Source organism: Rhopalosiphum maidis, chromosome 2 (assembly GCF_003676215.2).
Source record: "Rhopalosiphum maidis isolate BTI-1 chromosome 2, ASM367621v3, whole genome shotgun sequence".
Lineage (NCBI taxonomy): Eukaryota > Metazoa > Arthropoda > Insecta > Hemiptera > Aphididae > Rhopalosiphum > Rhopalosiphum maidis.
In genome coordinates, this window is record NC_040878.1 from 30,545,953 (window position 1) to 30,560,620 (window position 14,668).

General features: G+C 25.8%; 1 protein-coding gene across 1 annotated transcript; it reads left to right on the plus strand.

The window, feature by feature from the left end:
* Positions 1-3,395: 3,395 nt before the first annotated feature.
* Positions 3,396-14,460, plus strand: LOC113554069. The gene is made up of 5 exons (XM_026957745.1): positions 3,396-3,603; positions 6,345-6,480; positions 7,225-7,658; positions 9,161-9,277; positions 13,449-14,460. The coding sequence occupies exons 1-5, from the start codon at positions 3,396-3,398 to the stop codon at positions 13,808-13,810; spliced, it is 1,257 nt and encodes a 418-aa protein (XP_026813546.1). The 3' UTR covers positions 13,811-14,460.
* The last annotated feature ends 208 nt before the right edge of the window (positions 14,461-14,668 follow it).

Sequence of the window (14,668 nt, forward strand, 5' to 3'; positions counted from 1 at the left end):
AAAAATGGTTTCAGGTTAAAAGATCTCTGGTCAAAATATCTCCAATAAAATATTTATCCGGAAAAATTGTATTACAAAATCTCTTATAAGTAGGAAATAATTTAGTTATAAAATCAATAAATATAATCGTCTAGGTTGCAACTAACCTGTTTTCATAATTATTATATAAAAAATATCTAATAGTTTAAAATTTTAGATTGGGTGCAATTGATCTTAAATAATTTAAGGTGTTTTTATTGCCATACTGATTAACTATATTGTTAATAATTGTCCATCGTGATCATTATATTATTTTTCTTTTCAAATTGTTTTCGCCTGACAGATACTGTTCCATTTTAATTTACAAATAAGTAAATTCATTATGATTTATAATATATATTATGTAATTATATGTAATACTTATTATTTTTTAAATAGGTACATTCATATTATACCTCTTGTAATGACTATTCTTTTTTTTTTTAATGTTATAAATTTCCATATAGAAACATGATTAGCTGGTAATTTAATAATAAGGAACTGTATGCCTGCAATACGACGGCTCGCCGCCAGGTGATCACAGTTACTAACTTAGTATTTGAAAATTTCTAATATGTTAAATATATTTTCTAATGACGACTATGATATAATATATTATTATGATTATTGTTAAATAGATATTTATATAGGAGATATTATTTTGTCGAAGATATTTAAAATTATTAAAAAGCTGAGCAAGTGGGTACCGCTTTGGTGTACGGTATGTGTCAAATAGTTCACTGCTATAACATATGTTAAATTTTAATTTAATGATATATTATTATTTTGTATACGATAAAAAATTCTGAACGGAAACAGTCTTTCATCCATGTCCTAAAGTATATTTCATGATATGTTAAATGATACGGTTTAAAGTGAAATTGTACAATTATTTTTTTATTGGTATACTTTCTAAGGATTATTAATAAACGTGTCACAAGTTAGGAACGGCCAATACTTAACAAGTACACCGGTCGTAGGAACCCAAATATTTCAACTATTTGTTTCTGTAGAACAATTAGTACAGTATAGCTTATACAGTTTGGGTTTGGGATATAAGAAATAAGAAATATAAGGAATAAGGAATTCCTTTAAAAAACAAAGTAATAATTAAAATAATCCAATAACTAATAATAAATATTTCAAAACTTATGTTAATATTATATACTTTAACTGTACCAAGTTAATAACTACTAAAACATTATGATTTATTTTTAAAAAAAAAACCCTAACTTTTTACATAACAACTAATACTTGAGGGTTTTAAGCTGTACAGTTTGTTTTGAAAGGAGGATAATATTAATATAAAAAATTGCTATTTTTAAGGTTATAATTATTTTAAATCCAAGTAATTTATATCACGTAAAAATTAAAACAATAGAATAATTAACTTCATTGGTCATTAGATTTAACAAGAAAAAAGATAATAGGACTCCATAATATTTTTCATTCCATACTTCGTATTAAAAAATTTTAAAACTGAATTTCAACCTTGAATTTTAACTTCAAATTTTTAGTTTAAGGTAGAATCTAAATACCTACTTACCTATAGCTATAATATCTAAACATATTTTCGAAAAATAATTAAGTTTCTTGGTGTTAAAATATTCATACATATTTATGAATTATTAATAAATGACCTAACCTAACCTATGAATTATTTTATTTATTATTTTAATTGATATTAAGGAGATATAAAATATAAATTCATTTTAAACTTTTATTACGCACTGTATTGTTATTTATTATTATTATAATTATTTTTTATTAATATTATTAGATTATTCTATTGCGGGTTTGGTTATTTATAATATTTAATTATCAAGTTAATTTCACTATGATATAGTGTATCATTTATGTTTTTAACTGTTAATATAACTATCTATTATTGGCACATTTTTTGTAGTTTAAATTGGTTACTAAATTATTCTTATACTTAATTCGTACATTCCTGAAAAATTATATAATATTTTAATGTTAAAATTGTCTTCGACTGTGCCTATTGTCCAATAGTAAACGTAATGATCATGTTACATCTTTATTTTTATTTAATTTCATTGGAAGTATCCGATTTTAAAATGAATGATGTGATGTTACAGTGGGTTAAACGACCTGTTCTTTAAAAATTAAAATTACTGATATAGCTGTAACTGACAGAAATGTGTTTTTATTGTAATTTTGTTACAGTTATTGATTTAAAATTATTATTTTAAACTAACAATTTTGTATGATCATTATAACTAGAAGAAAATAGTTTCAACAATTTCAAAGAAAAATATTGATCAGCTTGATAATTTATAACAAATTTGTAATATTTTACGCTGTATTTGTAAATTTATTTATTATTATTTATCAATACATACTATAAAAGATTTGTATTAGCTATGATGTATATGTGTTTTCATTTATAAAATATACATTTTATTAAAATATAAATATCCATTTATTATTCATAATATCCAATTAAAACTTATTATTTGAAATGGCCTAAACAATTAATACAAAAATTATTATAACAATTAGATAGCTACCTATATGCTATATACCCATTGTATATTTCTTAAAATTCTTTGTATTCATAACATTATTTAATTATCTACATAATGTTAAATTTATTTGACTAAAAATAAAATATTTATATTAAATCATAACTAGTCATTCGTTTATTTTATTTTGTAATAACATAATGTCTTATAATTTTCATCAATTTATAAATTAATGAAAAATGATTTATTTTTGTTATGAATTATATCATGTAGATCATTTAAAAAATGTGTTTTTAATTTAATCTTTAATTTTTTTAAATTTACATTTTCTATTGTGCAATAAGAAAAAACAATTTGCTTATTAGTTGTTGTTAATATTTAACTGTATATAATTAATGGATTATGTATGTACATTTAAATATATAAATACTTAATATATATTTGTAAAGAAAGAAATGTACCAAGTATCTAATTAGAATAATTTGCAGTTCTGAAGAAAAAAAATCATACACAGACTTAATCTTGTGTATGTTTTATGTATACTTCTTATAATACGAGTACTTAAATTAAATTAAAATCTAAATGAAAGAAATATTTTGTACTTCGTTAAAATACAAATTTAAGTTAATCAGTAGATAAATTAAAACGTTATGGTTTAACGTTTCAACAATAAAAATAATAATAAATCTTCTATTTTTATATTATATAGGTACCTAATACCTACACAATACAATTATTTAAATTTAAAACAATACTCATGAAGATTGAATGTCGTATCAAAAATAATAAAACAAAAATCAAAAACAAACAAATATAAATCTAAAATAGTCGTAAAATCCAAACGTGAAACGAGGTGCATCTTAGAGGGGACATTATATTATAACTAAACGAATGATTCAGATGAGATTCTCATATGGCACTCCTTCCGGTTGCATCAGTATACCTCCACCCTTGGACACAGAAAGTTTTTTAAGGACTTCAGAAGATCTGCTCTTATACCAAAATAAAATATTAATCGTCCAAATTAATATGTGTTTTATACATAGATATAATATCGTCCAAATATTTATTATTTATACAGTTACTACAAATGTTTACGGTAAGCAGTAATCAATAACAAAATAAAAATGTATTAACAATTTAATAGGTAGTTAATTCACACTAATATATTATTATATCTATGTAAAGATTAAAAATTCAGATAATAAAATAAATAGTTTCGTTTTATTATAGGAGCTTATTGATTTACTTATATTTTATCAATTCGATATCTACTATTATTTTTTTAATAATGAAACGAATATATTATATTTTATCATTCTATTTATCTCATCACTCGTGCATAGTCCTACTAAACATAAAACATTTTGTTTAAACGTCACTAGATTATTTTGTTTCAATTAAACAAGTGTTCTTATACTTAGGGACTAATAAACGATTCGTGATATAGATTATTATTTGTTCAAATAATATCACACAGCAGTATTAAAACATTCATTTTTTGAATAATTGTTTGTTATGTTTATAAAACTGTATTAGGTTACAAATAATAATGCATTTAGTAGGTATTTAAAATAATCCTATTGAAAAAATATTAATGTACCTAATAGGATGTATATTGTGTAAATAGACAATTACTATTATTACTATTATTACAATTATTAATACGCCATGCCAGAGACATTTTATCATAATTTTGTGTTCAAAAATGTCAAGAAGAATATATCTTTAAAATATTTCAATAAGTATTCAAACTTAACAAATTTGAGGAATTTTGTGTAAATAAACCAGTAAGCCTGTAGAAAATTTATATAATTAATACATCATTTACAAAATGGGTATCTTCTTACACATAATTATGCATGAATGATACTACATTAAAAATTATGTCTTCTTTATTGGAGAGATGTTTTATTGTAAAATATATATATATATATAGTTATTGTATATATTTATTTGTATTATATCTTACACGTGTATAATAACAGATTCTTGGATTTACAATCAATATTATTTATTTATTAAAAATTTCAAAACAAAAAAAATATGTTTCTACTAATTGTTTTTAAATTTCAAAATATGTTAATGATACCAATTTAATATTTATTCTGCAAATTAATAAATAAAGTTCTGTTAATTAATGTTAAATTCAATAACTTTCGTTCAAGATATGATGCGAATATCTTAAGTGCAGTATTTTTAATGTAATATAATATGAATAATTATATCCCTTTACCAAAACATACATGTCATTTATATATATTACTTCAAAAATACTGCAATAAAATATTGGCTCAATGTTATGATTCATACTGACGTTCCTATCAATACATTTACAGTATATTATGACACTTAATTTAATTCAATTTTTAAATGTTATTATAATAACTAATAAGACTTAAAAAATGTATAACTTGAATCATAATTAATCACCGAGTATTTAGTATATTATAAAACTAACAAACCAAAAGTCTTTAATTTAAAAATAAATAATTACATTTTTGAGTAAAATTATATAAAAAAAAAAATTAAAACGAATTCAAAATCGATAACTACCTATTTTATTCTTATTACAGGTGTTAAATGATGTTTGTTAACATTGTTTTAAACAGGTTTATCTAAGATCATTACTAAATCATTGTTTTAAAAGTAGCTCATTATTTATATGCACATTTGTTATATTATGACTATTAATACAAATAATAGGTAATAATATAAATTGTTATTATAAACCATAATTTGTAATGATATAAATTTAGTTTCTAAAATACTACCTGAAATGATGCTATTTTATTTTACAAATTTAATATTTATAAAGTAACGCATAAATTAACATTTAACTAGAATTTATTCAAGTAGTTTTAAAATATTTATTTATCAGTTACTATAAATATGTTGTAATTCTATTATTATTGTAATTCCTGCAGTATACAAAATTACTAAACATATGCTTCAACTAATCATAAGTCAACCAAATAGCTTCAAAATATTGAATTGTTGTGGATATTTTATAAATCAATTACATTCTTATGGCTCTTAATAAACACATATATATGCAATATGCACGTGTATATAAGTGTTTGTATCAACGTGTGTTTATGTATAAACATATTTAATACCAATATCATTGAACAAGCGACAAAGACGAAAAAAAACATTACTTGGATCTATTTGGATATAATGTCCTAAATATGTAAACCGGTTAATAAATTAGATAAGTTTATGACTGTGCAGGCGCTAAAACCGAACAAATTGACGACGCTGATTAACATAATCCGACAATCGCTTTTAAAGTTCTTCCCTCTACTTCTAATTTCAGTATCCATGTGTCCCGTTCTTAGCGTAGGATTACAAAATTTTATTAAAAATCTGGTTTTTGAAGTTCCCACATTAGTGTGGGACATTTAGAATTTCATATTTATTTATTTTTTATTATCTTCAATTATGTAGGTAAAAATATGATTAGCATTTTCCCTATTGTTTCAGTAGTATATTAGATTTATTTATTTTTAAATAAATAGCTAGGTGCCCAGGTGTTATTTTATCCGCCTTGAAAGTCGATGGGCGTTGAATCTCGAGAACCATTAAACAAAAGAACTGATGACAAATGAGCGTTACTACCGTAGCCTGACAATAGAGCCACATTTTTTTTGTAGTTTATTATTTTTATTTTATTTAAATAAAGGAAAAATAATGTTCACGTCATTCTTCAAATGGAATAATAATATTACAGCTGTCTTGTTGCTATGATTAGTTGTTGTATTATCCTCAAATAGACCATGCGCGTAATAATTTAAAACGATCCTCAAAATAGACTTAATGCCCATTTTGTTATTTTAGTATCATTGGTCACCAACGATACTACATATTTTCAAACAAGACAACTGAGTGGCCAACAATATGGCTTAGACTATAATTTACAAAACCACACACAATATGAAGAAAAAATTGCAGACCGGTCAAGAACACTATTCGAGTAAGCTATGTATAATATAATTGTGTTTAGTTTAGTCTGAATGTGTGAATAATTTTAAAAAGTTTTTTTTAATACCCTTTTTAGTTTTTAGTTATTAGTATTATACTAAAATAAATTACTAATAAATAAGGTTCGGATTTGAAGGCAAATTCCATTTATTTTTGATAATGATAGAAAAATAATTATTAAATAACAACGTGCTTCATTTAATATCTAAGATAAAAATCATTTTTTCTTTTTTTTACCTATATATTGTTTATTTTATGTTTTGCTTGTTTTTGTTGTTTAATTATTAATTTATAAAAGTTGTAAGCTGTATATACCTACATATTTACGGGACAAATCGATAAAGGTTACCAAGACCATCATTAGTTATCAATGCAATGTTTAAAATTACCTTTACTGAATATGCTTTTAATTGCTATTAGATGTTTTTATAAAGTTAATTTAGTGTTTAATAAAGTAACTCCCTATTTAGATCAAAACGTGTTCTTGTTGGTGAAATTTAAAATTGTTTGTCAATAACTGCTTTTTTCTTGCCTTTTTTTGCGTTTCAAGTGATTATTTCATTATATTGCCTTTAAATCCAAACCTTACTAATAAATAATAATACGTAATTAATGTATAAATATAAAGAAGAAATGCAATAATATTTAATTTAACTATAAGTTTTCCATATTATAATTTTATCACATTTGTATTCACGTGATGTGTGAATATAATTAAAATATTGTATTTTCGTAGTTGGGATAATCCAAGAGTTGTATCGAAAGAAGGGATAAAAGTTCATTCGAAAAGAATTGATACGAATTTGGAAACCGAAAGAGTCGAGAACAATGTTTGGTGGCCGTGGAAAAACTATGATGATTGGCTGAATGGTAGGGGATTAAAATCAGAACAGCCAAAAAAATCAGAAAAGAAGATCCGAAAGGAAAAAAAACATAAAAAAAAGAACAAAAAAAATGAAAAGAAAAAAAAGAAGTCAAAACCTGATAAAAAATTTAACGTTACAGTCAAAAGCAGTGATCTTTTTTCGGTCAATGCCGAAGACAACGAAATTATAAAAAAAGAATCGATACCCGAAATACTTTACGAGGCATCACCGATTGATATAATTTTAAGAAATTCTTCTTTAGTTCCAACCTTGGTAAAATATACATCCAGAAATTATACTTATGGTACGTTTGAATTCATTAGTAAATGATATGATATAAAACAATACATAATCTATGTAATCAATATACAGCATTAAGACGTATAATGTACTACAGTTATTTTTTTAATTCGAATAATTGTTTCAACACATAATCATTTTGTAAATAAATATTTAAATTATTTTCTGACACATTAATTAAATTTAGTTAAACAATATTATTTTTAAATGCCACTTTGTAACGATTAATGAATTTAATTTTTATTTCACCTATCGAATAAAAAATCAAAGTTACGAAAAATAAAATATTTTATATAAATTTAAAATAAATGAAAATAATAATTATATTATTACTTATTAGTATAGCATTTTGTATGTCTGATCGCATGTAATTATAATGTTTAAAAAAAAAATAATTCGACCTACATTTTAATAATTTTTGACCCGTTTATGAATATCGAGCATATATTATAATTGTCATTACAAACTATATAATCAGCAATATCATTACTACCAGAGTTATTACAATATAAATTAAAATTTAATACCACCGATAAACAAAACGGAGTCACGCCAATCATATTAAAATAATAAACGAATATGCAATAACAATAATGTATTTGATAATATTCGTGGTGGAGTGCTAGATTTGAGGTATGACAATTGTAGTATTACCTCGTGTTATATGATAAACAATTAAATGCGACCTTTATACGTACATATTTTCATTCAAATATTAAATACATACTATTAATAATTAAAAATCGTTATATTAAAATAAATTGTTTTCCTACATAATACATGAATTATATTGACTAAGTGTTATAAGTTTATTTTTAGACCTAACCAAAGCACAAAAGTTGATATGTGTGTGTAATCATAATTTATTTTTTGAAACGACATATCCGTATTGTAATAATTGTTAAAACGAAATACCGATCTAACAATCTGAATGATTTCAGGGTCGAGATATTTCACAATAATATAATATTATGTACAATTTAGTAATAGGTAATGAGTAAAATAAAATTATAAATAACAACTATTAACTATTAAAGATTAGATTAACGATAAAAATTTTAATTTATATTCAATAAATGAAATAAATCGCGTTCTATATAATTACTAATATCGACCAAAATGTAGCAAGAACATAAAATGCATGCGACTACCAGACTCTGTAATACGTATCGATCATTTTTAGTACCAGTTTAACTATGATCTACTATATAAGGGCTCAAACACGGCCAAGGTCTTCATCAAACACTTTAATAAACATCTTCAAGTTCTTGTTGTAACTGTATTTTAAATAATATTTTTTTTAACATACGCGTTCTTGATGAAACTTCATATTCAGAACCCCTCCCAAGGCATTGTTTTGCGCCTTACTCGTTTACGCATAGATAACTTATTAAACGTGTATTTGATTTGGTTTCGCGGGATTTTTGAAATAAATAATACCATTATGCTCCGGTGATGTGTAGTAATAATACTGTCTAACCTTTATTTTCTTAATGTTTCGTGTAGATGTTAACGAATGCTTGACAAATAACGGAGGTTGTGAAGGACTTTGCATCAACACTCCAGGATCGTACAGGTGTCATTGTCCACCTGGTTTTATGGTAGCTGACACCAAATGTGAAGGTAAACAATAAACTATATAATACTATGTGGGTACTGGGTAAATATATTTCATATAGGTTCGTGTATATTTAAATGTTTTAATTAAACAATAATTATATAAGTAATCTAAAATAATATATGGAATCACTATGTAAATAACCATATAGATAATAATAATATATACTGAATATGTAGATTGTAGGTAACCAGGACCAGGACGTTTCATCGTAACGTGCCAAAATAAACATTTTTTTTTTTTTTTTATTAGTGTATTTAAGAGCCAAATATTAAATTAAAATTAAAATTACAATTTTAAGTACATTTTGGTTTACCTATCTAAAATTAAATTACATACCTATTTTTAAATTATTGTTTTTGTAATATATAAAAATCTGCAGGTCACAGAGGTATCAAGATTATTATATTTATGGGACTATAATATATTTATGTGTTAATATTTTAAAAGTTGAATTAAATGTTCATTATAATGTGGTTTAGTTTTAAAGTAAAGCCGGGAGAGATAAGTAAAAGACTATATATATTATATATAACATTATGAATATGACATATTATATAGTAGTTATTAAATAGGTGGTCGTTTATTACAAAAATAAACACAGTGACTTTCTGCATATTATTTTAAACTATAATATATTGTTATTGATCAATACATTAATATCACGTTGAAATAATATTATTTCCAAAGTTATTTTAGATTTAGAAACTATTTTAAAATAAACATTTTAATTAAATTTGTGTTTGTACACTTAAAACAATAACATAGGTATTAAATACAATTTTGTAGAAAGATCTACACAAACAAAATAAATTATAAATTGACACAATACCTTCGAGCGCTTTAATCAATACAACATTTTATCAGACTAAAAATGCAACTGACACTTATCATAATAGCTATCTCGTGCGATACATAGTACATACCAAATAACATAATATTATGTACCTAACTAGATATATCTATATTTATATATAATGTATCATATATTAAGAATAAATTATGGTCGTCCCACGCGTGCACTTTATCTATCTATTTATATATACATAAATATCGATTTCAACGCACTTATACGCGATCTCTAGACGTTGTCTTAACGACAAAGACTCGCTTGAAAACGCGTTCGTAATATCGATCACACTTTCAAACTTTCTTTATAAATAACCATAGAAATATAGATGCTACTAATGTTAAACTTAACCTTTATAGTATTATTATTATATAAATATTACTAATTACGGGCACATTAACATCACACTATGGTTGCCCACTTTTGCACTCATAGCTTGACACGCAACCTGCAAGAACAAAATTCCGTTTTTTTAATAATATAAATCCATTCGTTTGGATCAAACGTATGTTTTATAATAATAAAATATAAAATATGAACCCCGATCCCTCCTTCTCTTTTGGGTCCGATCTATGATCGATATCAATACTCTGAACTAATTAATTCATTATTTTTTCCTTGTACTAATGAAAACCATGATAATAACAAAAATGACATGAAATAATGTTTATATTCCTTTTAATAACTGAAATATTTCAATCCCGTGACCTCGGGGATTAATATGGGGTTTCTGGAAGGAGATGGGGAATACAGAAATAAATAGTTTTTGATGATTTTCAAATTTTTAATTATTTTGTGTGCTCATGCGCAAAATAACTTGCATTTATTTTAAATAGCAATAAGTGTTTCAATACCATAATCGAATAGACCGATATTTTAACCTTTTAACCTTTTAACTATGGCTCTAAAACCAAAAGTTAATGAATGACAATCAGCCAATGTTTTGATTTAAATTATCAAATGAAAAAAAATACACTAAATCGCACGGAAATTTGAAAAATCGTAGAATAATCGTTGACAAATTCAATGCACATAGTTTAATAAAGTCTATATTATAGCTTGTGCTTATACTGTATACAGTACTATAGTACTACAGACTATATTCGACGGGTTTAGAATGCAAATTACCAACAACAGCCAACTTTAAACTTTTAACATATCATGTTAACTCAATTTGCTTAAGTGTAATAACCTACATTTAAGACAAATTATAATAAATTTGTTGATACTATATATATTATTTAATATTGTTTCAAACATTAAATAAAGCTATGTATACTATACTGCATGACTGCATACCTACGTTCCTATATCGACATACCGTTTACGATTGTGTTAGCTATCACTAACACAACTGTCCTTCTATCGAAGGACATACATTTCTAAAACTTGTGAAATATAACTTAGAAAACTTAATTTAAACCTTTTCGATAACCCGGTTCACGAGACCATGTAATGGGAATTCCTAAACAACTACCCCATAACTGGATAGGATTAGGTATACATATCGAAAGTCATTATTAGTTCGAAAGACCGAAGGCAAAGTGTTGCAGCATACTAACGTGTATAATAACATAATAGTATTTTAATTACTAAAGAAACCGTAGAAATATCTCTATAAATCGGTAAAATTATAAAAATCAAACAAATTTAATACGAAAGGCCTCGAAAAACCATTTTTTTAAAAAACTTTGTACATACATTTTTTGGGTGAATGATTCGCTTTTAGATTTCGGAATTTCACATGCATTGTCAGGTATATTGTCGGAACAATTTGCGCGCAAAAAAACGCGAAATATTCGATATTTTAGATTCCGAACGGAGTGATGAATGTATTGATTTTACAATGATGTGTGTTTTATTTTTGTGTCTGTCATCACGTTTTGAAGTAATAATAATGCTTTAACTTCAGCCCCTCTTTGAATAGGAAAATTCATCTAGTTAGTACTTTGGAGGGTCAAAAGTAAAACATTTCCAGTAGTTTTCAAAAGCGTCCGGAAAAACCCTAAAAAAATAACGGAAAAACGGGAATTTTTACGCATTTTAACCACTGTAAATACTTGAAAATTTCATCAAATGTTTATATTATAGTTATCTATTTACGATTAAATTTTCAAAATATTTTGACCTTTTTTAAGCTACTTATTAACAATTGAAATTTTCGACTTTATTAATTTTTTTTTTTTTAAATGCCGATAAAAAAAAATTTGGCTAACCAAAATATCTTTAAAATTTAATACAAGGTTTATTATAAGTTGTACCCATTGTAGTAAAAAAAAATCAAAAATCGTTAGTTACAATTTTTGTTTAAAGCATTTAAAGTTCAAATGTTTACGAAATATATCAAAATCCCGAAAATTTGCAAGGAATTTTGGAGTTGAAAATTCATAAAATATTTGTGATTTATACTTAAAGTTCAAAAATCCAATACAAGGTTATCCATAAGTTTTCCTTCAAGTAACTGTAAAAAAAATTCCAGCTTCAATATAGAAAACATTTTATGAGCGTATGATATTTAATTTTTTACGAAATCGCGTAAAAAAACGATATTTTACAATTTAAATATAGGTAGGTAATAATATAATGTATCCAACTAATTATCATTGACCGATAAATCATCTCCGTTCAGAATCGTTTTTCGTAAACAATGATACCCGTCATTGCATTCAAATTTAACACATCCATTAGATTAGAGTGACCAGTGACCTACTCTCCGTCTCTACTATACAGCAGAGCGATACCCACTTTTTTTTTTTTGTCATATGTCTCATGTCAGTTTTTAATGATTTATCCGTGTAAAACTAATTTTACGTTTTATTAAGTGCGTAGAATATTCGTGATGCTTCTACAAATGTGCTTGTGCGCTTAAAGATTTTTAATTTGAATTTAATATTTATATTAAGTAGTATTGTTAGTTGTTACTGGAGTTAATGCTGTGTCATAATATATTCATGGGTATATAAATCTTTTATTGTCCAATTATTGTAATTATGTCACGCGTAAAATAATGAACTATAACGTTAATGTTGATATTCGATCTTAAATATTAAACTTGAAAACTATTATCTTCTATTATTAATTATTATTGATAATCAAACAACTGTTTCCGATTCCGAACTACCATAATTCGCATACTATGTAAAAACACCTGATTAAATAAATAAATAAATACTAATCTATCGGACCGGTTTCCTATTCGTTGCGATCGCCGTATACACCTGCGCGCCCTTCAACACGTACCAATACTCAATAGTATTTGTCAAACGTCTGTAAATAACTATAATATATATGTAACTCGTGTGTTGTGCCTGACGCGCGTGTTGCAGACATCGACGAGTGCTTATTGCGCAACGGTCACGGGCCGTGCCAAGGAACGTGCACGAACACCTGGGGAGGATACAAGTGTTCGTGTCACGGCATACCGGGCACCAGGCTGGCCGACGACCGGCACACTTGCGACGACGTGGACGAGTGTCGGGACGGCACTGCCGGGTGTTCGCACCAGTGCATCAACACCGTGGGATCCGCGTTCTGCGTGTGTCCGGACGGATTGCAGTTGGACGACGGGTGGAAAACGTGCGTGGACGTGGACGAGTGTTCGGACCCGGAGCTGCAACAATCGCCGAACGTTTGCTCCGAGCGCGGTTTGACGTGCATCAACACGTACGGTTCGTACAAATGCGCGTGACCTAATGGGGTGGATTACGATAATGTACTGTGGATTTAGTTAACGACGCTGTACGACGATACTATAATATTATTGTCACCACATCTTAAATAATAACACAACACTGCTAGCAACATGTGCACCGATTATTTAAAACTCACTAATTCATAATATTAATTGACTAGTCACGAGTGCCGTTGTTGTTGTTGTTGTTGTTGTTGTTGTTGTTGTGGTGGTGGTGGAGATGATTATTGTTGCCTCTTGTTAATTATTATATAACCTATTGGTCACATATTGTTTTAATCTTAATTATAATTATCATTAGCTTTTACCATTCACACCATGATTTGTTAACTTTTTTTTTATACTTTTGATATTTTACAAATGTATTTATTACACATAATTTAAGTATACGCGCATTAGCCCCATATACAACTCAACGACTAATAAATCACGATTAAAATAATATATATTAATATTTTTGTCACGAAATTTATGAAATTCATGAAATGTTTAACCCGTTATTTAACCAACAATAGAATTACACCTATATGTGATACGTAAAACCACTTGTACTTAACCATTTTAACCATGCAAGCATCATACCATTAAGTATAGATGGTCATATCATTGTTTAACATATTTATTATTGTATGTACCAAATATTATTGAATAAATACCTATTTTATTTTATCTCCACCGTACATTTTGAAACCTTGAACATTTCGACTCAATTTCATAAGTTAAATTTGGCTCAACTACTTACAAACACAATAAATTAATAAATTACTTTTTAAAAATCTGAAACCTAATGTTAAAGTTGATTTAAGCCAAAATATCACTTGGTATAACATAAGAGTGTATCTTTATATACATAAT

Coding starts and splice junctions, on each gene's coding strand:
- LOC113554069 (XM_026957745.1), top strand. CDS start 3,396: ATGATTCAGATGAGATTCTCATATGGCACTCCTTCCGGTTGCATCAGT. Junction 3,604..6,344: donor AGTTACTACAAATGTTTACG/GTAAGCAGTAAT, acceptor TTGTTATTTTAG/TATCATTGGTCACCAACGAT. Junction 9,278..13,448: donor AGCTGACACCAAATGTGAAG/GTAAACAATAAA, acceptor CGCGTGTTGCAG/ACATCGACGAGTGCTTATTG.